Genomic DNA, 27,514 nt, shown 5'->3' with positions numbered 1-27,514 from the left:
ACAATGTTGGCGCTGTCACAAATACCTTTTTTTTTTTTTTAGGCAAAATCCAGCTTCTTCCATTGAAGTCCAAATTACTGGGATTTTCCTAACTGGTTTAAGTTGGTAAATCAATTCACCGCACTGGCAAATTGATAGATCGCTACACAACTATTTTTTACCCACCAAGTTTCACTAAGGCACTTTAAAGCACAGCTCACACAAGTCACTTTAAAAAACTGCTTTCTTTAGGTCAGCTCTGTGAATGCATTTTATGAGCGAAATCCGAAATTAAAAAACTTTTTAATCCACACAAAAAAACTTGATTTGAGTGGAATAATGTTACTATGTCTGGATGCAAGATTTCATCAAGCAATGTGACGGCAATTCTTATTCTGATATTTTATATATTTTTGTTAAAGTTCCAAAATAAAGGGAATTATGGATTTCCAAATCAGCGTTCCAATTTTTTACTTGTATTCGTATACACTGCTTGTGTTTTTGTGATCCAGACAGGCTGACAACTCTTTAGCCTACAGTAGTTTCGATTTTTCAGTGACTCTTTCTGTTGTTACCAATGGGTGGCGTAAAAGTCACTGTTTATTGAATCATTCACTTAACTGATTTGCTGATTAGCTAACTTAACACCACTGCTGTATGTTGCTCAGAGAAGCGCAAAATTTTTCCAGATTTGACTGTATTCGCAACTATTTTCGTTAATGGAGCAAACATTGTAACTGCCAGTAATGTATCTAAAAAAATCTGCTTTACCTTTTGTGACTGCATGAAAGCTTAAACTGTATGGACAAGCTGACATTTTTAGCTCAGAAATCATTTAGTCTGTATATTTGGAGAGATGTGTATGGCAGAAACATCTGATAGCATGCCTGACAGATCTTTTGACTCATTATACACTGGCTCTGGTGTGGAATGAATGACTTGTGCGTCTCTTGTGGGTGTGCTAAATGCCATCTCCTGGCAGACTCCATCACAGGAGTCCTTAGAATAGCCCTGAATGAACGCTTGCAGTTTCAGCAGCTACACATCCCACGTCAACAATATTTACAGAAGATCGCACTTGACTGGTAAAAATGGGGATTGCACTTTTTTTCAGTTTTTCCCCCCGACAAGACAATAATTGTAACAATCACATGAATAATAATAATAATAACAACAACATCATCATCATCATCATCATCAATGTAGTGTAAGATTTTCTGTGCAATTTTTGGAGGTGGCGGTTAAAATTTTATATATATATATATATATAGCCTAGGCTATATATAAAATATAGCAACGTCACATAGCCTATATCATATGCGTTAACTTGAATTACCGGAGCAGTGATTCAGCGCGTATGAGTGGGAGGGAGAGAAAAGACCAGAATATTTCAATGGCTCACAAAAATAGCGCGTGGGCGCTCGAGCGAGTGCTGGAGCGGACAGAGCGCGCAGCTGGGACGCGCGTGTGTTTATGTAAAGGGGTGATGGGAACCTTGAACTCCTCACCGCGAACAGCGCTGAGTGCGTAGTGTGCGTGGGCGGAGATCCGACTCATCGTGTGTGTGTGTGTGTGTGTGTGTGTGTGTGTGTGTGTGTTGTCCAGCATCGTGAATCCACTGACAATTTATTCATTTATGCGTGACTGTCTTATTTCGCATCTGATGCGTAAATATTAATTACTCAGAGGTAAACGCTGTAAACCTGGAACAGAAGAAGGAGAACAATAAACAATTAAACTGAACTATTTTCACATTTCACAGGATACGTTTGCCTTGCGTTAATGACAGAATAACAGACATTGAGAAGATGTTAACTTGTGCAACTGGTTTTATCTAAAGCTTCGACTAGCGATGTCCGATTCGTAAACGAATGATTCTTTCAAATCGAATGATGTTCAATGAGTTAAACTGGTTCATTAAACGAGTCTAAATGAATCGCACAATCGATGAGAACCAGTGATGAATTATGAGAATTTCACTGATTTGAGTTCGTTTTAATAAATTGTGTTTTTACTATAACGTCTTTTTTTTCAGCCGAAAAGTAAAAATATTGTTGAATATAAGTTTTAAATGATTTTGTTTTGCAGTGCAAATCATGGGAGAAAGAAACTGAACACATTACACGAAATTACAATAAACACCGTTATGAAATTACCAAAATGAAATGGATAAAGTATAAAATATGCTTAAAAGACACACTGGAACATTTTTAAAGCATATCATATGCCGTGGCGTTTTTTGGCAGGACGATAGATGAATCATTTTTTTAACCGGTTCGTTAAAACAAACTGTTGAAAAGAACCGATTCGTAAAAATAATGCTGTCTCTTCCATGGCCCCAATTTAACAGAAGTGCTCTACTTTACTGTGTTCACACACCTCGTGTTCAGGTTAAAATTATCCACCAAGGATCAGCGGTGCCCTTACACCTTAATGACCTTAAAATCCCAGGCAGCGGCCGCGCGCGATGAATGCCCCACACGTCACATGAACTTATTTGCCCGTCATGCGTATGTGACCGCGACAAAAACTGTACATATAGGTCAGGAATGGGTTGATGATGTCATAATGGAGTATGCTTATATTTTAATCCCCATAGATCCCAGTGCTTTTTTTTCCATTTAGACTGACAACTTTAGCATTCTATATTAAAAAAATTAAAGGGAGTCACATCAACCTGAAAGATTTGACATCTTATTTGCGCGTTATAATGGATATAGCTACTTAAAGAAATACACGATAGAGAAATAATGGCGTGAGAGAAAGTTGTAATGTTGTTAACTAAATATTGACTACTTAGAAGACATAGATGTCACACGGGGAAGGTAACATATGGGATATTTTTCAGTAACTATAAAGGTCAAAAGTCAAGTTCATGCATTCAGTTTGTTTGAAACGAGCTCAAAACATTTTCATTTAGCTGAACCACCTTCAATAGGCAAATTTCCCCTTATACACCATATAATGGGCAAAAATGTGAAGGCTTATTTGACCAAAATAAGAATGATAGCTGCACACAGACTGAATTTAAGCACATAAAATATAATTCATAGATGTGATTCAGCGGTCTCTAAGGTATAAAACTGTCACTGTAACGGATTGAGGCTAAAATTTCACAAGGACATGTCTGAACAGAACTAATGTACCAGACTTCTGTATCATATTGTGTGAAAAGTTGTTTTGCTCATGTGATTCATGATTTTGGGAATGACTTCTTATCACAGATAAATGAAAACAATAATCAAACTATTCATTAGCTTTTTCCCCCAGCCAAATTTCAATGCAATTTAAAAACGTGCAGAAAAACTCAATAAAACACTTCTGACGAGGATAAAAGGGTTGTAGTGTATGACACATTTATAGCTACTTTGTTAAACTTTAGATGTATATACATGGTATATCATTTCATTCTTTAAACAATAGACACAATCCCTCTAAAATCATAGGAGCACAATGTCTACATATCAGTAGACAAGCAGTTGTTTAAAAGTGCACATGGGTTTAGAAAGATCTGAAAAATATCATGGCATTCCATCAATACTTACTAATGACTTTAAAAAAATTGACAACATTATTGGAGAAGATCCATCTGCGGCATCACACATCCACCACATTCACACACAATTACACACACAAGCACCAACACATGCACACTCTGTTTCTCTCTCTCTCGTACCCCAAATGTAAAATAATCGGGCTGACAAAAATACAATGAGAGCTTATACACACACAGTGGCAGAACTGAGCATAGTCTCTCTCCCAGTCATCTTTAAAATATTTCAAATATCCTGCACTGGGTTTGTGGCCCAGAACACCTTGGTCACATTGAACAAAGTCTTGAGATTCACCATCATCTCACAGTCAAAAAAAAAGGTGAGTGACAGCTCCTCAGAATACGCCACATTGTCTCGTCTCCTTGATGTGCAGCGCAGGCATTTGTGTCTATCGTTCCATGAAATGTTTTGTTCACTCTCCCCATAAGAAATTCTCATGACATGCAGATGACTCAAATGTGCCATGAATCGTATCCTTCAAAGCTGCTTTGCAGTCTAGATGAGGAGAAAACCTGGGCCAGGTCCTAAAATGGGATCCATAGGCCTAATAGAAAGCTGACAAATTCAGTCAGTCAGTCAATTTCATTTTTTCCCCAATAATTACCTCCATCTCCACTCCTCTTAAATAAATAGTAGAAAAATAATCCTTTTAACTTCATTATTTCTTGGGGGGGAAAAAAACCATAAGGAGCTTTGTATTGTATACACCTGCCAAATGCACTTCTTATTGACCTCTACAGAGGTCAAAAGTTCGCTCCCATTTTCAACAAGGTTCTCTCCTTGGTTTTGCAGGGCCTGAATGGAGGTGGTGGCTGAAGCTAGAAGTGGCATCAAAGGCAGGGTTGGTGGTTGGTTTGGGTCACAGGTGGACAGGATCAGCACTCGGCATCCACGCTGTGCACGGTGACGGCAGCCTGGAGATGATGCATGTGCAAGTGCAGGGGGTGGTGTGTGTGCGGGTGCCGATAGGGGTGGAACTTGTGGCTGAGAAGAGCAGCTGTCTGTGGAGGTGTGTCCAGGTCTAGGTCCTCGTCGTGATTGCCCACATCAACGCCCGCAGAGAGAGGATCATTGTTGCAGGGCGGGTTCTCGCTGTCCTCCTGAGGGCTCATGGTGCTGTAACCTACATATAAATAGACAAGGAATCACAATCAATCTTTTCAGAAGCTACAGTATAAATTCACTTTGAATCTTAAATGTTCTACAAGTGTAGCTAACAGGTCTTTGTATCTCTAAAACAACAGCTGAAGAGATTGGAAATTTGAACTTCGTTATATCACTGTCACTGGTTATAAACATGATCACTTAATTTGCTAATTTATCTATTCATTCTAATCTAACACTCCTCACACAAAACCCAAACATAATAAAGAAACATTAATCTCATTTTGTACTAATCTGACAGACTCGTGATAGCGTAATGTGAAATTACGCCAAGCAGTAAGAGCAGTTTGAATTACAATTAAACTTTTTTACCATTTATAAAAAAATCTGTATTTTGTGAAAATAATTACATTTAATTATTTTCATTATTTTCATTAATTATTTAATTATTTTATATATATACACACATAAAATACAGTAAAAACAGTAATATTGTAAAATATTATGACAATTTAGTACAACTGTTTCTATTTTAATTTATCCCTATGACAGCAAAGTTGAATAAAAAACAAAAACAAAACAAAGAACAAAAAAAACTAGGAACAAATGTTGATGAGTTATCATCTGAAATATACACCTTCCTCTCTACATAAAATTTAACTTAAAATCTTGTTAAAAGAAGAAGCCGATGTCAGTGTTATTTTTATCTACCCAAATCTATTTTCCCGTCAAATTGCTGATGTTCCTGTTTAAACAGCAAGACGAAAGACACATGAAGTAGTTGAAGTGAATAATAGATTAGACAGTTGCTGACAACTTAACTTGTACAGTGGAAGAGGAGCTCACAATGCATACAAAAACAAACGAACAGTTGGAAACTTAACATAATAACTGTCAAGGCCCAATACAGAAAGCACAAAAAAGGTCCCATCACTGTCAGATTGCCAACTGTCCAGCCACGTGTGACATTTGAAAAGGGATCGTAGGTGAAAAGAAAGGTAAAAAAACTCTTATGATCCTGACTTTGATCAATGTTTGCATAAGCCGTCTCAGAACGGATCTGGAATCAGCTCTGAAACTCTGCAGTGATGGGATACCAATTCTGGATCAGGATCTATCCCTAAACATATCAAAGAGCCAAGCAAGCAAACAAGTACTAAAAAGCATCCCAGTTCCTGGCAGAAAACGCATTTCTGTTAAGAGAAATTCTTTAAGCCTTGAACTGAAGCAAATACTCCTATATCTACGTTCTACGTTGCTTCTGGTGAAAAATCTCTGTGTTGGTGGAGCAATAATGACTCAGAGCACACAGGAAAAGGCTTCCGTGCTATTCTCCTGCATACACAAGCTCAAAATCGATATTGCTTTAAAAGACCCCTTAAGCTGGATGACTGAACAGCCAGTGGGAGGCGAACTTTAACCCTGCCAAATAAATATACAGAGAAGACATCTCTGTACTTGGTCTTTGCCACCTTTAACTGTTCTCGCATCTCTCAATCTACCCACTTTGCTGGCTTTCTTCCTCCAGGTCTCTCATTGCACATCTCCTTGTGGGATAGGGCTGCCCTTTCTCCTCTTGCTGGTTACACAATGATCTCCAGAAAGCCTCGTCCCTGAGGGGCGGCAGATTTAGCATGAACTGAAGACTCCATGTAACCCAAGCCTGGAGCTGCCAATGAAATACAGGCCGAACACTAGCACACACTGAGCTCCCTGGGCTTTGCTTTATTTCAATAATAAAACTCTCAATATATTCCTAAATGAGAAATTGGATGGTCATGTCTTTGAATTTTTCTTTGACCCTTATTTCAAAAGGATCTTTTTCAGACATACAGTACTAATACCGTTTTTCGTTTAGACTTCGAGGAAGGAGTGCACAAACACACACACTCTTACCATGGTCACTTTCAGTCCCTGACCTCCCCCAGTACCTCCGTCGTCGTTCTGGGCTGTGTGTGCGCCTCTCAATAACAGCAGCAATGAATCGAGTGTTACTAACTGCAGAGAGAGAGAGAGAAACAGAGCCAAACAGTCATATAACAATAAAACACTTGGGTCTCCAGCTGGCCAGTATAGTGTACGAGTACAGATCATTGAAAAGGCAATAACATACTTGTAGATACTTCTCATATAAAGGTTATACTGGGGATGAACATAAAATTAAAATAAAAAAGATATCACCATATCACTCATGTCTTATAGCCATTTACTGTCCCCTGTAGAAGACATTATATTTTAGCAAGTTTCTCTAGGCACAGTTTAAACTCTGGGTGTCCTGTACAAAGAGAGAAACCAAATGTTTGGAGGTTTGATCATTAACACTTCTTTCCCCTGGTCTTCAAAAATTACCGATATTAACAGTATGATCAGATTTAGCACTCTCATAGAAATATTACAATATTTGTGATTATCATTTAAATTGGACAGATATGTTTGTCATAAATGAAGATCTCAGGACAACTTTAGTGGGGTTTCAAAGCAGAATATGACTTTCTGTTGAGAGACATGCATCAGTTTAGTGGACACCAGGATATCCTTCATACTTATCAGGCATTTTAGGGAGACATAATAAGTGAATAGGGAAATGCATTATATATCAATAACTATGAAATATGAGATGTTATGCGAAAAGTTTACTAAGTTATTACTCTCATTATTTTACTTCCTTTTTTCATTGCATGTTACCCAAAGATCACAAATTGCCCTAAGTTTGTAAAACAAAAATTTAAATAACTTATAATGCACTTACAATAGTAGTCAATTGGGCAGGCGGCCATTGGAAGTACCTTTCTGTACTGTACATTTTGTCTGTTTTTAAAAACTGAGTCTATAGTAGGAGTATGGTGTTTACATTCTTCCCATCTTTGCTCTGCACTAATAATCAGTATTACATAAATACTGAGTGTTATTCATTTAGATTTCTTACAGTTATGCATTGTTTCATAATGTATGTTTCTTACAGTTATGCAAAGCACAAAAACGGATTAAAACAACTTTGTGACGTAAATCAGATGGTATTGTAAATGCCTCTGATTATAAAATGTACGACACATTATCATATTGTCACTAAAGATGAGACCAATTACGACATCAGACTAACCCACATGGCCGTTTGAAGCAATTATCACACAAGAATGGCACAGTACCATCGTGAGCATGAATGCTCGCTTTTTACTCTTGGAGAATAAAACAGCACAGCATACACAAAGAATTCACGGATTATCATTCATTAAAGGGTCTGATGCACTGAATCAGTGAAAAACAGCACTAATGGTACAAAGTATATTACTGCAGATTTGATATACATAAAAAAAACTTCATTGCAATTACTAATGCTGAAACGGCCATTAAAGGTTTTCGGTGTTAATTTGTGTGAAGCTGTGCCAGGCAGGCAAGCAGCTGGGTATCTTACTTATTCCTCTGTCTTCGTGACTGTCTTCATCTCTGTCATCTCGCTCGTTGTCCAGGTTGGACATCCTGACGGACATCTCTGATGAAAGCGAGAGAGACAGAAAGAAGAAGATTAGAAAGATGGAGCAACCCTGAACAGATTTGATGTAATATATCTTTGTCTTCTCCTTTGGACCAGGGTCTTTCTCGTAAAAAAGAAGACAGACATCAAATCTCTTCAAATCAATTTTTTGTCAACCAGACATTAAAAAACAAGAAAGCTGATTCAAGGGAATATAGCATTCAAGTCTATTCATTTCTAGAATGCAGATTCAGACTGAAGTGGACTCTCTTAGACAGATTATCTAACTGCAAAACAGAAAACAGCAGCACTTCTCAGACTGATTTAGACAGATTTATACTGCATGCAAGTTATGCTTCCAAGTCGTGGACATATGGAGGTTGAATTTATCTTAGACATCAGGGAGCAAACTGGAAAGGAAGAGCGAATTCAGCTCTTTAAATTACTTTTATATCCTTCTAAGGTCCTTTTAGTGGTGAACTGTGCTTTAGTATCTCACACGGAGTAGTACACTTTAAAAGTGCACTCAATAATTTTTCCCTCATTAAAGTGAGTTTTACTTGCTCTTTCTCTGAAACAACTTTCCTTTTCAGGCTGACATCACCAGACTCTTTGTAAGAGATCACACATCCCCGTCTAAACAATTTTGATAAAAAAAGGTCCCAGTCTACATTTTATAATCCTTGAGTGTCTTGTTTCCAACTGAAATATGGTACATAAAGAAAGTAACAAGTGTCATGCGCTGTGACTTTAGTTCAATAATCTTTAATGCGGATTCTTTTTTATTCAGTAGTAACCATTAAAACAAAACCAAATCACATTCGCAACAGAGTAAAACATAGGACTACTTGATTATGGTAAAAAATAATCACGGTTATTTTGGACAATATTATAATCACAATTAACACAAATAGGAGTGAGCGATATCACACTTCTTGAAAATATATATTTTTTCATGATAGCTCTATATCATTAAGTATATTTGCTGGAAACAAGGCTGCTAAGATATCAACATTTATATACCAGTGAAATTTCAGTAAAGTTATTCAGTCTAGAGCAGTAAGTGTTTTTTCTTAGTTTTTTTGTTTGATTAACAATAAGAACAGCAGCAGGTATACGATTATTGTGGTATATCAATTATTGTGTCTTCATAATCTTTGGAAGCCAAAATCAAAACTGACATTCAATTAATTAATTTACATTATTTCCCAACAGTCCCAGGTAAGAAACAATTTCACTTTTAGACTCCAAAAGTGTCCAGCCTCACCCTGGGCAGCCAGCGGGGACATGTGCTGATGGCTGCGACGGTGGATCTGGTGCCTGTATGCATACACAGCCAACACCAGTACCATGATGCATCCCATAATCCCTCCTGCCACTGGCCCCACAGGCGCACTTTTGATCATGTTCAGCGAAGCCAACTCCTCATCTGCACAGAGATGAAAAATACAAAATAATAATTTAATGAAATGAAATAAAGCATACGCACTAGCAAAGATCCTCAAGGCAAAATGTGTGAATCATGGAATTGGTGTTCCTCCAAATTTCTGTGAATAATGTTTCTAAAACAGCAAAACTAAACAAAAGAAAGAAGTAAATTACTATTGGACTACTGTGACCCACCAATGCAATTTATCTAAATTTATTTTAAACCAAAATAAATATATTAAAGTGCAATAAGTGTCACTACAGAAGTAGTAGCTCACCTAAAATGCCGAGTCCATCCACATAGGGACTCTTGGCACCTACTATCCCTCCAAAACATTCCTTCTGTAGGGCACAGTAAGGCTTATCCAAATGGGTCTTTCCGTCACTGTCCACCATACACCACTCACAGTCCAGAACACCAAAACAGTCACTAAAACCCACACAAATAAAACACAACATACAAAAACATGTTTTTGAAAGATATCTTAGTTTACCAAGGCTGCATTTTTTGAACATACAGTAAAACTGTAATATATTATTATTATTTTTTTTTTTTTATGTTTTCTATTTCAAAACGTTTTTTTTTTTTTTTACATTTTATTTTAAAAAGTAATTTGTTCCTGTGATGACAAAGATTAATTTTCAGCAGCCATTACGCCAGTCTTTGGTGTCACATGATCCTTCAGAAATCATTCTAAAATGCTAATTTAGTGCCCAAGAAACATTTCTTATTATCAGCATGATGATTTTTAAACAATATACTAAAACTAATTTTACAAAAGCTTATAACATTCTATTTTATAAAATGTATACAAGTAGTTTTTAAAACATACTATACTTAGTTCTAAAAAAACGAAAATACCATTTGTCACTACAGATTTTGAGTATGTATATTTAATAACTAGTCAAATAAAACACAGTGAACACTTCACAATAAGGTTCCATTAGTTCATTTATGAAGAATGAACAATTTATTTATTTTTTTACAGTTTTTATTTAATCTCTGTTAACGTAAGTCATTAAACTAACTGTTCAGTGTAAGTTAATATCAGTTCAGGACTATTAAATAATATGAACTTTGGATTTAAATAATGTTGAAATACCATTAACTAAGATTAATTTATAGAAGTATTTTTTGTTTCCAGTTCATACAGTTAACTGATGTTACAAACACTGATTTTGTTCGAGTCTGTGGTGAATGAAAGTGTGTGTCTTTGATTTCAACAGTCCCTGATAATAGCGGAGGTTGTATGATCTTGAGAAACACACATGCTTGTTGTGGTGGTGGTCAGCACAGGTTGTGAATAAGTGATTTGAAATTAGATGTGTCAAGTGAAAGGAGAAACCTCATTACACTCAGAGACTCTGTGTTTCTGTTAAGGTCCTGCTAAGGGCAGACTGATCACAACTGATATAGTATATGTCCGTACCTGCTGGTGAAGCGCTGGCTGCATCTGGTGTTGATACACTGAGGCAGAGTGTCCTGTAGACTGGGCTCAATTACAGTCAAAGACAAAGGCTCCTGGTGCACGTCGCAGCTCGGGTTTCTGTGCGCGCACACACACACACACACACACACACACACACACACACACACACAGTGATAAGGCAAGCTGAGTCAGTTAGACCCTAAATACAACACAGAACTCATTGAAGTCAAAGCTATTTGTAATTACTAACAGTCTGGCAACAATGTTGTTCTGTAGCTCAATGACATTCAACAGACAATAAATCAACAATTATTATTGCTACACAATGAATACTCAGCCTTTTTGAACACACAGCTCTCGGTAGTAAAGCATACACTTATTAGCATTCAAGTGTACAGTTTTTCATTAAAATGAACAGAAGGCACAGTGAAAAAAATAAATGCCTTGAGACCTCTAAGCTGGGAATAATGCAACAAACCTGAAATAAATGTCTACTGAGGAACAATTCTGAACTAAGTGAGGACACAGGTGGCTGGATATCTATTCATTGTGACAAACAAGAACTTGATGAAGTGACAGGCAGAAGTGTGTGTGTGTGTGTGTGTGTGTGTGTGTGTGTGTGTGCGTGTGCGTGCATGTGTGTGACAAGTGTGATTCATTCCAGTGCATTCTGATGAGAATCTGGACATGTGGTGCAGTGATTGATTTCTGGATCATATATAGTGGCAGTCTATTCTCCAAGCTCTTAAGAAGTAACCGAAGTAACCTTTGCATCCTAACACATTGTGTACAACAGGTAATATGTTTTAAAATGGGCTCAATGTCTTCAACATGTCTCTCCATAAATAATGCAAGGCTGTCCTGTAAACGGCAGTGGTTTACCTGTTCTCGGCGTTGGTGAGGTTACCAGTGCATTCATTCACCTCTAGAGGGCATTCACAGGGGCACTCACACTCATTCTGCTCCATTCTGGGGAAGATGGAAATACACTTTTAACCTAGAACTATCAACTTCAGTATTATTTATATGAATGGATTTAAGAGTTTGAGATTTGTGGGTATGAGTTTGGTAGTGCAGTCTTATAAATTGAGCAAATCTGTGACTAGGCTTAAGCCTTGTCTGAGAAAAAGAGTGAAAAAAAATTCATATATATATATATATATATATATATATATATATATATATATATATATGTATGTATATGTATATGTATATATATATATATATATATATATATATATATATATATATGTATGTATATGTATATGTATATGTATATGTATATATATATATATATATATATATATATATATATATATATATATATATATATATATATATATATATATATATCTCACAATATTAGAGTTTTTTGTAGTTTTTGTTTTGTTTTTTTGTTAGGTTATATTTATAGTAAAAAAAAAAAATAATAATAATATAGCCCTTACCAACCCTTAACTTTCGAAAAGTTGAGTAAATAAATAAATAAATATAGATATGCCTTAATATTTACATAAATGAATAGACCACAAATACAGAATGTTATTAGTCGAGTTGTGCAGAGAGTACACATTACCTGTGGCAGTTAAGACAGAGACGATCCACAGTACTGCAAGCACAGAAGGCCAGTGAATCACAGGTCTCATTCACAATCCCAGCAAACGCATTGGTTCCTGGGATACGAGTGAGCCGGTACTTTGAGCAGTGACTGCCATGCACAAGGTTTGTCAGATCACCCTGAAAAATGACAAAGCCATAAGCCATTAAAATAAACTCCACTAGGTGGCATCCTACCATCATTAATACATTATACATGGTAAAAAAAAATGCAGGATTATCACTTCAAGCGGAATTCACAGTTGTCTGATATGAAATGATGCACATGAGACTCCACTCACCACAATGCTGGTGTTGAACTTGTAGAAGCGCTGCACAGTACGATCACTGAAGCTATTGCACAGGTTCTTCTTCACAAAGTTGGGATGGTTGAGAATGTCATTGGCCACTAGAGGCTCCTAAAGTCAAGCAAAACAGGAGAATAATATGAACTCAGTAAGCTTGTTTTTCAGCTTAATATAATATGGCTAAAGAATATAAACAGGCCCGTTTTGCTAAGGACAAAAACATAAAAATGTCTATTTTCTTGTTTAAGAGAGGTAAAATTCCTTGCCTTATGAGTAATATGTTGTTGTTCTGCTGGAGCGTGGCCCTTCGGGTCAATCAGAGTCGGATGGGCCACCAGATAGCCTCTGTCTTCCATGATAAAACACCTACACATACATAAAGACCAAGACAAACAGGATCAAGCACTCTGAGCCTGTACAAAGATCCAGAATGACATTTAGAAGGGAAAGGTGGAAGGAAACAGTAGATGGCTTCCTGTATGTTCAAAGGGTAGCATCCGCAGCTTGGAGCAGTTCAGGTTATTGTGTGGCTCACTGAAGCATTCCACGTCAATAATCCTGTTTAATGACCATAGCACTGAAAACTCAAAGAACACCGGAGCACAGACAGATAAAGAGACAGAGAGAGCGTGAAGAGGGACAAAGAAAGAGACCACTGGTAGAAATAAAGTTAAGAAGAAAGAAAAAGGAAGGGGAGAGAGGAATGAGAGAGAAGGGTAAAAGAGAGACAGAAAAAAAGGGAGCGAGGGAAAAATGGGGGCACTGGCACCTAACATTACAGGATGTGCTTGGAATGCAGCCCTAATCAGCTTATCTTCCTTTCCTATCTTCCTCATACTCCGTTTCTTCCCTGGCATTTATATCCTGCATCAGTAGAGTTTATTTGTGCTGCTTGCAAAGGCGAGCATTACTACTGCTTATTCTTAAGGATGTTGTGCTACAGACATGCATGATGCCACCAATTGCACGGCTTATTGAGGAGAAGTGTGCTATTGCTATTTTAAACAAAGTTACAAATTTCACACTAGGGGCTCAGTGACTACTAGTTAGTGGACTATTTAGTGACTACAAATTTAGATTCCTATTTAGATATGATACAAAAACAAGCATGAAAAACTATTATCATCAGAAGTTGTTTAACATTATGTAATCCTTCTGCCATTTTTGTCCAATTATTATGCCTAAATATTTTAATAGTGTATAAAATTGAAAACTTTGTGCTCATTCACTCTACAGCCAGGCTTGTGACATCATAAGCAACCATCCAGTGAGTAGAAAATCTTGACAACTGCCACCACACCCTAGTATCATTGCAGTGACTTTTTTTTGTTTGAAAAATGAATAAATAAATAAAATAAGCATAATCTTTCCAGTCTTAATACTTTTCCCTTCTCATCTCTCCTCTCTCTCTACGTCCAGCCCTCCCTCACCGTTTCTTGATCCCCACCTCAGATCGTTCTCCTTCTATCTCCTCCTATCCTAAAAGAGGGAGCTTAGAAGCATGCAGAGAAGGCTAAGTGAATGCCTCTTTCCAACAGAAGCAAATCTGATTAGTTTCATGTGAAAGAGCTTTAAAGAGCCTTTGTGGGGCATCGATAGCTTCAGGTACTACGCCGGACACAGAAGAAATGAGAGTGGTTGTGTTTGGTGGAAAGGCCTTACCGGATTTTGTTGCCCTTGTCCTGGTTGCAGATGGGCAGTAGATCCAACAGAACTTTGTAGAAGTAGCGCAGAGTGAAGTCAATGCCCATAACCGCTACTGTGTAACCGGAGGCCTTTTGTGAACTGGAAAAGGAGGCAGATAAGTGTGTAGAACAATATAGAGAAAAAGGAGATCTACGGTATGATGGGTCACCGCAATGGAGATTTAGATTAGATTGCACTCTCCATATTCACATTTCCTCCTCTTAAGAGAGAACTGATTGGAAAACGTGGAGGGCAAACACTCTTTATCTACACCAGACATTTTGGAACACTGCCAGTTTCAAATAGCTACATCATATCTCTAACACACGCATGCACTGTGCCAAGCACAGAACCGACAGTAATAAGGCAGTTGTTTTTCATTTGCAACAGTTACTATTACATACCACATATGCTACACATTCTAAAGGCAAATCTTAAAAAATAATAATAATAATAAAAAGAGTTTGTTAAGAAAAAGTTACAAAATTAGCTCTGTTTACACAAAACAAAAGTTTCATTTATGGTACATTATAACAAACTTGTCATGTACAATGTGCATGAATTGGATATGATATTGAATAAAAAAAAAATTAAATAATCACTTATGTAACACAGTTGTTGTATGAACTACTTTTACTATATAGAAAGGTGCTTTTTTATTCATTTTTGGAGCTTGACAGTGTAAAGCATTGGCCATTTCATCACAGAGAAAAGAAAACATCTTGAGAGTGGGTAAAATGTTCACGTTAGGGTTGACCTATTCATTTAATTCTCTATATTTAAGTTATTTATATTATCGCTTGTAAAGGCTGATCCATACAAGCATAAAAAAAAGTGTATGACTGAACAAAAAAAAATATCCACATTATAAATCTTTAACACATAGCAAAAGATGCGTCTAAACCAGCGTTTCTGAAACATTTTGACTTCCAGGTCTCCACTATTCTTACATAATTATGACAAAACTGCTTGTGTTAAATATTTCCTTATTAACAGAAACAGGGAGTATACAGTTATTCAGGCGGGAAATACCTCTAGATGTTTTTTAAACATTTAATTAAGTGTTAGAACATTTCTAATATATTATTAATAGTTCATTACTTTAATTATCCTGTGGAAGCTTGCTGAGGCCCCCTGGTTGAGATCCAGTAGGTCTGAATTTGAAATGTGATCCTTAAACAACTGACCTAGAGGCGTGGATAGTGTGGCTGATGGTGACCACATAACCTGCCCCACCAACATCCAGGTAGGGTCCAGTAAAAGTGATGAGCCCGGGATTGGCTACAGCATGTAGGTACCTAAAAGACAAAAGGATCACTAATCAGACCACATTTTAAACAAAAATGTACAAATTGACCAAAGTTTGTTTTGTTTTTTTCACATACAATCTTAAAAAAAAAGGATTAAAAATAAACATTTTCTTTGCAGTGTGTGCGGTTGGATATGGACACAAAATACCTTCTTGGGAATCAGTTTGCTAAGCTTAGTTAACAGACTGTGGGATCTGTTGACCAGTGTCCCACTAGGAGTTTGAAGACCTCCATCCTGAGGCTCAAATCTTACCATCGTCTCCTGGTGGGATCGAAGGCTTTGTCCATGAGAGAACCGGGGTAAATCCGCAGCACCCCATTGGGCGTTGCTATGTAACGCCTCACAATGTAGCAGTTGAGGCTGCTCATCTCCATAAGACTCATCCATTCATCTGTCACGTGACTGGTGGCCATCACCTCATTTCTCACAGAAGACTGGAAGACCAAAGGAACGGGGTGTTAAAGAATTCTACTAAGCAGAGAATCATAAAGACTGGTTGCACTGCATTTCCCTAATGAAAAAGAAGAATTAAAGAGGACAGGAAGACTGCCAACCAACAACTGCTAGTTAGGACTGAGAAACTATCCATGTGACCACTAACTGTGAAAGATTGAGCCATTCACAGGTTGGCTATGAGACATGTGTTGCTGAGATGTGCAGTAAGTACCTTCAGGCCTGGGTTAGCTATGAGCCGGGTGTTGTCACTCAGGTAAGCTGTGTAGTGCTCCACCATGCGCTTGGTCTCTGGCTGACTCAAGTGCTCATATGGAGAGGAGAAACTACCAGCAGACAACATCACTGTAGGACTCTCTGTGAAAAAACGAACGTTAGTACTTTTACTGTACTGAAGTATGAAGTACAGCAAGTGCAGGAAGTTGCAAAGTCTGATGTCATTTAAAATAAATAAATAAACGAATTAGCCCAGACAATAACAGCGTATAATGGTTAATTATTTAAATAGTTAACTACAAGTTACTGATTAATGGTATAATTAAATAATAATTCATGAAATATTCTGAAACATTTTATATTAAATTTTTTAATTAAATTTTAAATATTGCCTTAAAAAAACTGTAGAAGGTGCTAAATAAATTCAGGCAACACAGACTTGTTGCTGCTGTAGTTTCGTTTCTCTGAATTTACTCTGCATCTCTTAATGCACAGCTCTATTTCTAGAGTATAAAACTCTGTACATTTGTGAAAACAAAAACGTAAGTTAAATGGATTCTGACTAACCTACAGTAAACACCTCTGATTAGCCACTGCTTTCAACAAAGATGCCTGTGATTGGCTAGAATACTCAACGCTGCAAAACCGTTGTAAATAGAAACTTTTGGCTGTGTAATTAGAAACCAGACGGCACACAAAAACACACAGGAGCATTTAAAAACTGTTGACTTTTGAGCAGGTACAGATTTGAGTTGGTACTACTGGTACAGTAAAACATTTATTTGGGCTTTGTAGGTAAAAATTAATTTGTTGAGCAAGAATGCAAAAAATCTTAAAATAATGTCTCACTCCATTTTCAGAGAAACATGAGCTCTGCATGGTAAGTCCTAACAACATATGATAATAGCACTATAAAGACTATATTAATGTTTCGTCTGAGCTTACCGACTGTAGCGAGCTGTTTAAAGTGGAGGCAGGAGCTGGGCTGCCCCAGCAGATCCAGGCGGTGGTACAGAAGTTTGCTGCTAGGAGCTGTGTTCAGATTTTTCAGTTGCTTCACCGGGATCTCTGGCTGAACGTAAACTATACACAAGATAAATGAAGTGTCCTGAACCTGCAAATCAAAGATCAAAAGAAGTAAAATGAAGAGAAATACAAAAAAAAGAATAAATCAAATAACAGACAGACATATAGAAGGGTGATTCTACACAGTCTGGTTTTTCCTCCAGCAATGCCTTTTTCCACTGTGGAGGAATAGTTTACCAATTTCCAAGCGTAGCTGACATTGTAGGCATCTCGATTGGGATCACGTAGGCGGTTCATGTGCCAAGACAGAGAGGAGTTGACAGGCACAGCAATGACCTGGCTCCCCAGAGGCAGACTAACAAGAAACACACGACATGAGCTTAGCAATCGTGTGAGTAACACGGTCAACTCCAGCAACTGCATGACATCCCATGCACCCCCCTCACCTGAGGATGTTTTGACGCACGGCAGCAAACCCTGGGATGTTCTCATAGTGGATGATGTCTGTATGGAGAGGAGCTTCAGTCATCAGGTATGGACGGGTGAGTGACGGATGCATGAGGGTGTAGCCTGAAAGATATTCAAGTATTAAATTAAATTAAATTAAATTAAATTAAATTAAATTAAATTAAATTATAAAAAATAAACATTATGATCTTTTTCCATTCTTTCTCTGACCATTAGAATTGACTAAATTGCCATTAAGGACTACAACTTACAGGTTAAACTCAAAAACTGTGGCCTGCACAACGTAAGGAGAGACATCCTTTGGAAAAGAACTGAGAGGCAGTGCCATCACGTCTCTTTACTGAACAGCTGGAAACAGCAGGTGCCACTTCATTATCCCAGTCATTAGGATGACTGTATACTCTCAGGAGCAGATAATCACCCTCATTTTATTACATATGTAATACAACACACCCTTTTAGTGCAAAGCAGCTATTTCTGGTGGGCTTATCAAATTGTTTTAATATGTACTAAGTGGAGGTTAGCAGTGCTGTAAGGTCAGAGAAACTTCACCCTGCAAGGGGAAGTCATGGAAAAATGAATAGATGTTATTTAGAGCAGGATGGGGTAGGAATAATGTCAAAAAGCCAACATAGCTGAATGTCAGTCTTTGGTGGACAATATTTGCAGAAGCAGGCAGAGGCAACAGCTGCTCTTAAGGAAAAACTAAGTCTTTTCTCCCTAAAAAGTTCAAATCCACAGAATTTAGCAGTTCCCACTTCAAGAAACGGGCATGATGTCAGCCGTGGATCTGGCTCTGAGCCACCCAATGTGGGACAGCTGAGGTTAATGGCTTTCAATGCAGTGTTTCGAGTCACTTACAGTCAAGTTGGAAAGTCAAGCTGAAGTGAGGCAAACAGAGAAATATGTAAAACAAGTTTGGCTCATTTTGGCTAATGGAACCAGGTGGTTCTCCACCAAAAACAATCTTCAGTACACGCATCTCCCTACCTTTATTGTCTATGAGGAATGTATATGAGGCCAGGGAATCCTGGTAGTAGGTCACATCTTCCAGTATATATGCCAGATTCACATCCACTCCAACTACACCCAGCAACAAGTTCCCAAAGTAGCATGGCCGGCTGACGGTCATGATGAAACCTACGAACACAAAAACAGATTCTGTCGCCATACTAATATGTCAAATTATGTAAACAGTAATTTATGAAGAAATATTATTAACTGGGAGCAGCAAGCCATGGCCAAAAGGCAAGTGATACTCCAAAACAACAATAAACAATTTCCAAGTTTCAAACAGATATGCGTTTCTTGGATAACTTTGGCCACTTTCTCTGTAACAGTGGTTGAGAAAAATAAATAAATGATCATTGACATCATCAAATGTTTTTTAAAAATATCTTTAAATTATATATTTTAATTTATGCTTGTCCCAGACTATTTAAAATAAAAAATAAAAATAATAATAAAATAAAATAAATGTTTACATACTAAATAAAATTATGACTGTTCCTTGGTTTCTTTCAGGCATCATTTCCATCACAGCATAATAAAGTTTTATCAAAATTTTAAAATGATCAATGAGACATTTTTATGAAGCAATAACAAAAAAAAAAAAATCAAAGTAAATATAATTTAATAATTAATAGCTATAATTTTTTTAGAACGACTTTCTGTCTAGCAGCTTCATAAGAGCAGACTGCAACTGTGATTTTTGGCTTTACTAATAGTTTAAGTTTACAGTATATAGCACCATGGAAACGTTCTGGTTCAGAGCCACTTCTTCTGAGGTCTTCTGGGTGCATATGGTTTGTCAGAGAGAATGTTAATGTGCCAGACTTGCGCTTTATGCCAAGTTCAAGCTCTAAACTTACCGTCTCCCATCTGGTCTGCATAAGGCAAGCTGAAGGAGGCCACGTCGATCATTCGATTGGGGAGGTTGATGTAGAAGCGGCCCACAGTGGTCTCCAGGTTACTGAGCTGGTTCAAAACCATCATACTGCCCTTGACGACGGGCAGGGCAGAACGATCCGGGACGCCATACTTAACAGAGTTCTGCTCGGCCAGGTCTCGCAAGAAGGCCAGCTCCTTGAGTCCCGTTACTCCTTCTGAGGACAATTGTTAAAAACCAAAAAATTGAAACGGACATTTCTACTCAATATCTATGTGCTGTGTGTCTCTTGTGCACTCACTTAATTTTGGAACAAAAATCTAATTCAATCTAAAATATCTAAAGTTTTTGCCTCTGTGGCCCATTTAGAGTGCAGTACAGTAATAGAAAGCCATTCATATCCACATGGATTGCTTAATCGCAGAGCTAAAAATCACACTTATCTATTTCCATCATGAAATGGTTGTTTTGGACCTTTAACAAAAAGAATAGGAGGCATCTGTAAGTCAGTCTTTCATTTTTGGAGGAACATTCAATTCTGTTCAACTTTTATTGGACTGGCTAATCAATCTGAATCATATCTCTGGGTCATCCAGTGCATGAAAAAAGGCCTTTCTCACTCTTTCATGTCATTGAGTGGCCTTTGATGTATTGTTGCATTCCTCTTTCTTCTTTTCGTTGATCTCCATTTAAATTTTCACGATGCCAAAGTAATGTGTGCTTATTGCAGGCTAATACAAGCAGGGAGAGGAACAGCTGAGGAGAGCAATATAATGGAGAGTGGTTTCTTACAGTGGACGTGTAAACATGCACACACAAAGACCAGAAGAAAGATGAAGGGGCGTCAAAAAAAGCGGAGTATATTTTTAAACGGCACAAACATCAATAAAGGTGTTCACCATGAGGCCCCGTTGGCTGTGAGACAGAGCCAATAAAAAAGCTGCACTCTTTGGCGATATCTCACCGTTCATGAGAGCGTAGGTGAGGATCATGACAGAGTTGTTGAGGTGACGGTTCTCCTCTTTGACCACGCTCAGGGTTGCTCTCTTTTCGTGCTCAGATGAGTCTCTGGAGGTGATGCCTGATGACAGGTAGATTATCACCATGTCCGTGTCTGTGAGAGGGAAGATGATCAACAATCAATCATCTGAATATAATAACTGACCTTGAGGCAACCAGAGACCATAAACACCTAGACACTGTGTATAATACATTACATCTTGCCCCAATAACAATGTGGGAACTTCTGTGTGGTTATAATGCAGCCTTTCTGCTGAAATCTCCCTTCATTATAGTTGACTCTTGTCTGACTGTATGCTAATGTGGTTAATTGTGTGCATTTCAATACGATCATAGAGAATTTTTGGTAATGCTTTACTTAAAGCCTTACTGTATAATGCATTGTAAAGTTATTCATGATGCATCTTATAATGCATTATATATTTTCCTAACTGTAACCGAAGTTAAAATGCATTATAATATTCTAAAATTGCTTGTTTGTCACATGTAATGCATTAATAAAAAGGAAGAATGAACTTTCTAAAAGAGAGTTCAATGAATAGATATGTATTATAATGCATTATAACAATGGTTACAAGGCATAATTACTGCTATAAAATTATATATATATATATATATATATATATATATATATATATATATATATATATATATATATATATATATATATATATATATATATATATATATATATATATATATATATATATATATATATATATATATATATATATATATATGAAATTAAACATTAAAGAAGACTTTTGTTAACACTAAACAATAAATACATAGTAAAGGTAAGAAATTACAGGGCACAGTGTTTGTAAATCTAATGTACATAAGCTTTGACTCTTACTAGTCGGTTGTCTAATGACATTGCTTGTGTTCCTCAACAACTGAAAGGCTTTCTGGAAGCCCAGTGCATGCTGGGAAGAGCTGTCAGATGCTTTTATGTTGTTGATGAAGGTGCTCATCTTCCTCTTAGTCTCGCTGGTAGCGGGCGAGAGGAAGCTCTTGTAGCACTGATCCAGAGAGCAGGAACGAACAGTATCTGCTATGGTCAACACTGAGATCTGAGGGGAACAAGAGGATGTTGAGTGCCAAAAGAACAAATGCAATCAGTGGAAGGTGTATGATGATGATGATGATGATGATGTCACTTCCTTACTTTATCATGTTCATCAATGGAGTTGAGGATGATTAGCGCAGCGTCGCGGGCGATCTGGAGTTGGGTCTCAGTGACGGAGGCACCATGGTCTATGATCACTACAATATGTTTCGACTGCGGCCTTACTGCTGAAACATACACAGGCCTGCCAACACACAGAAACAAAGATTTACAATCTACTGATTTGCAGAAAACAAGAACTCCGCAGAATGACTTTTCCTGGCATCATTCCCTCTTTACTACAGTTCTTGTGCAAGAGATCCTGCACTCTATTGTGTTGTTTTGGAAACCCTTTTCAACTCAAACACTACAAAAAACTGTCCATAATGCCTAAATCTCGTACATACATCAGACTGAAAACCAGAGTACCAGAGTTTAAATAAAAAAATTAAAATTCAAAGATTCAATTTATGCATTTAGCAGACGCTTTTATCCAAAGCGACTTACAGTGCATTCAGGCTATCAATTTTTACATATCATGTGTTCCCGGGGAATCGAAAGTTTATTGTGCAATCTCAAACAGGAGAAGAGAAGTCATCAGAAATGAGCCCATCTTTCAGCAGAGGCACACATTGCCCACAATACTGATTCCAGTGGGGTTTAGTAGAGGCGACCCTGCATTCCAGTAAAGGGCATGGGGGCTATTGTAACTACATTAATCAGACCAGCCACACAAGACGCTAAATTCTGAGGTGCCCATGACAGCGTGAGGGTGGTTAACTTAGTTTTTGTGCAAAAAGAGAAAATAATCTTTAGTTGGTCTCTAGCTAAAAGATGGAGACAGAAAAAAAAGAGACAAATCAGTTAATTAAAACTACTAAAATAAAGAGTTTTGTCTTTACAAATATGTACTTGGCTAAAATTACTGAACATTTCTAAACAGAATCAGTCTAAACAGCTTCTTTTAAAAAGGCAGTGTTGGAAAAAGATGTACTTACTCTAGATTGTGTGCATGAATGTGTTTAAAGTTATTAAAACAGGAAAGCAAAAAAAAAAAAAAAAGCAAAGAAAGTCTCATTACCAAGTATGCTCTAAAGACATGGGATTCAATACCTTGATGTTGGGTATATAAGTATAAATCTAATCTAATCTTAATATATCAGGGCAGTGAATGTGGGTGTGTGAGTCAGTGAGTGAGTAAGTGACAGAGAAAAGAGAGAGGGAAAGCTCTTTGTACCTGCTCCTGTGCTCGAATGTTCCCTTGCAGTGAAACTTATGAGCAGGAAACACAGTGAAAATGCCCTCCTCTGAGCTGAAGTACTGCCACTTGATCCCTGGATTGGACTTGAGGTTGTCTGCCAACACTAAAGTAAATGAGAAAGCAAGAATAGTTTGAAAAGTTTTATATATTTTGTATTACCCTGTGGTCTCATATATATTATTATATATATATATAGACACACATATATCAATTACTCCAGGATTTCTGGATTTTGCAATCGTAAACGAGCAAGCAAACTCCGCAATTTTGCCAACCCTCAGAAGACCTCAGATGATGCTGACCCTGAAACAACATACAGAACTACCAAATTTTGCTATAAGTTTGTTTGCATCATATAATAATTGCTGTTAGTAGTGTTCATCGTCTATTTGATTACGTCTTTAATTGATTCTTCTGTACATTTCTGCAATATGCACAAACTGACAGTCACCACTGATAAGCTACTACTAAATATTATAGACATTTTCTGTAAAGTTGCTTTGCGACGATTTGTATCATAAAAAGTGATATACAAATAAACTGGAATTGAATTACGCAGTGCAGACCGTTTATCTGCTTGAGCCGGAGCCGTGGGCTGATCACATGACACTGATATACACAGCACTGATATACACAGAATCAACATCTCTGTGAAATCTTGTGAGAAGCATTCAAATTCAGCGAAGAATTCAGTTAAAGCTCAGATATCAGAACAAACGCCACTGATGTGGAAAACAGGAAAAACATTGTTCAATAAACACAAATCTCCACCCCAAACTACAGGAACAACTTGGGGCAGAAATGGTCTAATGTTTTCGAGTGTTTTTAAATGCTTCATACAACTTTACGCTTTAAGTATTACCGAACTGAAAAGTTATTTTTAATATGACAACATTTGTTCATCCTTCATAGGTTTCCCCCATGTGTAAAACTAAAAGTTTAATAATGTAGGAAAGCAAACAATTTTTTTTTTTAAATAAAAAAGATATTATTTTACCACTAGTAGATGGCTGCAGAGAAGTACTTAAAGGCAATTTCCACTCCCTAATATGTTAAATATATATATATATATATTTATATTCATTAAAATATATTTAGACATCATGAATGTCAGTAATAAAAGTAAATTTTTATCAGATGTTATATATTACCTCCATAAGACATCTCCTAAAACATCTGCGGTATACTCTGATAAATGATTCATAAGCAGTTTTACATGCATTCTAATAAATGTCTATTTGACATCTGAAAGAAAACATCTTAGAGACATATTGCAGATAAAAAAGTACTCTTTAATATGTAAATGCAGACATCAAATAGACGTCTTCAAGATGTGCGATTAGGGTGAGTGCTTTACTGTCACGTGTTGGTGCCACCTTCTGTAGAACTTAATGGCACTTTAAAGAACAACATCTTTCTCTTTCAAGACATATTGTATAGACAAGAAAAGGGGACTGCAATGGGTGCTTGTTTTGCTCCCAACTATGCCAATCTGTTTCTAGGCTTATGGGAGGAGCGCTATATATTTTCCCACGTCAACCCTTTTAAAGATAAAATCTTGTGGTGGGGTAGATATATTGACGATGTGATTTTGATGTTCTCAGGTTCAGAAAAAGAACTTGTAGACTTCCATGTATATGTTAATAGCTTAAATGAGAACCTTAAATTTAGTTTGGATTATGATTTACACACTATCAACTTTCTTGATCTACGGATCTCAAAAGATAATGAGGGATTCCTACATACATCTATCTTCAGAAAGTCAACAGATCGTAATACCTTGCTGCATGCTAATAGTTTTCATCCCCCATGGCTTATTGATAACATACCCTTTGGACAGATCCAGAGACTAAGGCGTATATGTGATTCAGATCAGGATTTCCAGTATCAGTCTTTGGATATGCAGCGGCGTTTTCAACAAAGAGGTTACCAAACAAAAACTCTTGTTCAAGCTCATAATCGAGCCCAATCACTTGAAAGGAAGAGCTTGCTTCAGTCTAGACCCAATAGAGTATCAACACAGAAACCCTATTTTGTCACTCATTACAGCAAGGAGGCTGTCCAGATTAAACACATTATAAAGAAAAACTGGAACATTATTGAATGTGACCCGACTTTACGGGAAATATTCACGGAACCCCCTGGAATCAGTTTTAGGAGGGCCCCCACACTTAAGGACAGGTTAGTAAGAAGTCACCTCCCTGCTCCTAAACGTGAAACTTGGCTTCGTCAACCCAAGGGTAACTTTCCTTGTGGTAATTGTAATTATTGTGAGAATATTGCTAAAACTGACAAATTTATGGATGTTTTTAGCAATAAGACTTACACTATTAACAGTTTTATAAATTGCAATTCTACCCATGTTGTTTATCGTTTAGAGTGTACTTGTGGCTGTTTTTATATAGGCCTTACTAAAAGGAGACTAAGAGACAGGGTAGCTGAACATAGATATGCCATTCGGACTGGAAATATGAACTATCCAATGGCCAAACATTATATAGACGCAAAACATGGGAGTGATTCGACCCTAAGAGTAGTGGGCATTGAGGCTGTTCGCCTGGATGCCAGGGGTGGGGATATCATCAAACGCCTTAAACAAAGGGAGACATATTGGATCTATTCCTTGAGGGCTACTAGTCATCCAGGTCTTAATGAAGACTTTGACCTCTCACCTTTTTTGTAAAAGTTGTGTCTCAATAGGGACAGTGTATTGTTGTCCGTGAATGTTGACTGTTCTTTTAATGTACTGTAATGCCCATAATAATATTTTTCTCCTGTTGCTTTGGAACTATCTTGACAATGAATCCAGAAGTAAGATGGGTAACTAGCCTCTACACATTTATTTGACTTTATGGATATAATTGTGTGGAGTACACAAGATGTTTGTATTGGTGTTACTCTCTCCTGTTTTTTTTTTTTTTTTTTTTTTTTTCTCCACTTGGAGATCCCTTATCTTGTATTTGTATGGTTTGATCTTTGGTATTAGCCATTATCTGAACTATTGCCTCTAGTGGCCAAAAAATTGTGTTACAAGTGCCAGAGTGGCACACCTGAAACCAATGCAACTATAAGTACTGCGTGATTCTGTCTGTTTGTTACCAACACCCTGATGAAGGCCAATGGGCCGATACGCGTTGGTGTTTTAATGCTTTAGCCCAACCATTAAAGGCTTTTTAACTTTTGCATCCTATTGAGTGCCTGGACTTGGATTTTTTTCCAAAATCTTTTTCTATATTTAACCCTTCCAAGAGCACCAGAGGATACAAGGGATTCCAGCAGCGCTCCAGTTCTCTTTTGTTTAATGGCACTAGTGTTGGTGTCGTAAAACATTCGTCTGGAGCCTATAGAGTGGTTCTCGAAGTCAGAAAAGTCATAACAGTGTTAGAAGAATGTTGTCTGTGGTATATTTTCACTGCTATACAATAAGAAATGCGACACACACACACATACATACATACACACATACATGCATACACACACACACACACACACACATACATACATACATACATATATATATATATATATATATATATATATACATATATATATATATATATATATATATATACACTGTATAAACAAATAAGTAAACAAATCACTACTTGTCGAGTCATACATAATCATTAAAGTCTAAAGCATTCTTTCATAGAAACAGTATCTAAATGTCACAAACTCTTTAAGACAATCACCCAGAACTAATTTAATATGCCATGCAGCATGGACCTATTTGAATGGTGTGTGCACTTGAAGCAGGCAGCTGTAGGGTTTGTGTCATTTGAACAGGTCCCAGCTGTGTGACGGCCGGAGCCCGGTCAAGCTGATCCTTTCCAAACACTCGAAAAGCACAGTGATCACCACTCTGCAGTCATCTATTCAAGTGTTTATTTACTTCACAGGAGCCGGGAAGTGAAGGAAAGTGGGGAAAAGAACAAGAAAAGACAGGAAAAGTAGGAGTACAACTGAAAGAGAGGCGGTGGAAGTATTCAGGAGGGCAAACGTCTATATGTAGGATCCTTTTCAGAAATGTATTTTAGTAATATTATGTAAACCTTTCACACCCAGAGTTAAAAAATGAATAGAAAAAAAAACTAACAAAACAATTTTAGGTCACATAAAAAGGAAGAATGAGTGCTATAAGAGGTTACTCGGGTCAATGAGTTGACCTGTGATTCATCCATTCCACTTAAACATGTCGCCATCTTT

General features: G+C 37.2%; 1 protein-coding gene across 1 annotated transcript in view; it reads right to left on the bottom strand.

Annotated features, from left to right (window-relative positions):
- Positions 1-3,001: 3,001 nt before the first annotated feature.
- Positions 3,002-27,514, bottom strand: part of LOC113050562 (VWFA and cache domain-containing protein 1-like) — a 69,998-nt gene continuing 45,485 nt past the window's right edge. The window contains exons 5-27 of the mRNA XM_026213626.1: positions 23,285-23,411; positions 22,108-22,252; positions 21,796-22,012; positions 20,884-21,033; positions 19,903-20,136; positions 19,022-19,171; positions 18,010-18,133; positions 17,801-17,918; positions 17,483-17,651; positions 16,536-16,678; positions 16,121-16,302; positions 15,745-15,855; positions 14,534-14,656; positions 13,138-13,237; positions 12,866-12,982; positions 12,544-12,704; positions 11,850-11,936; positions 10,968-11,084; positions 9,816-9,967; positions 9,377-9,538; positions 8,050-8,127; positions 6,534-6,635; positions 3,002-4,656 (exon numbers count right to left, since the gene is read on the bottom strand). Of these exons, the coding sequence (XP_026069411.1) occupies positions 4,409-4,656; positions 6,534-6,635; positions 8,050-8,127; positions 9,377-9,538; positions 9,816-9,967; positions 10,968-11,084; positions 11,850-11,936; positions 12,544-12,704; positions 12,866-12,982; positions 13,138-13,237; positions 14,534-14,656; positions 15,745-15,855; positions 16,121-16,302; positions 16,536-16,678; positions 17,483-17,651; positions 17,801-17,918; positions 18,010-18,133; positions 19,022-19,171; positions 19,903-20,136; positions 20,884-21,033; positions 21,796-22,012; positions 22,108-22,252; positions 23,285-23,411 (3,317 nt within the window). The 3' untranslated portion in view covers positions 3,002-4,408. The remainder of the gene's footprint in view (positions 4,657-6,533; positions 6,636-8,049; positions 8,128-9,376; positions 9,539-9,815; positions 9,968-10,967; positions 11,085-11,849; positions 11,937-12,543; positions 12,705-12,865; positions 12,983-13,137; positions 13,238-14,533; positions 14,657-15,744; positions 15,856-16,120; positions 16,303-16,535; positions 16,679-17,482; positions 17,652-17,800; positions 17,919-18,009; positions 18,134-19,021; positions 19,172-19,902; positions 20,137-20,883; positions 21,034-21,795; positions 22,013-22,107; positions 22,253-23,284; positions 23,412-27,514) is intronic.

The sequence above is a fragment of the Carassius auratus genome, chromosome 31, assembly GCF_003368295.1.
Source record: "Carassius auratus strain Wakin chromosome 31, ASM336829v1, whole genome shotgun sequence".
Taxonomy (NCBI): domain Eukaryota; kingdom Metazoa; phylum Chordata; class Actinopteri; order Cypriniformes; family Cyprinidae; genus Carassius; species Carassius auratus.
The sequence above is the reverse complement of the archived record's forward strand: the minus strand, read 5'-3'. Positions and strand labels throughout refer to the sequence as shown.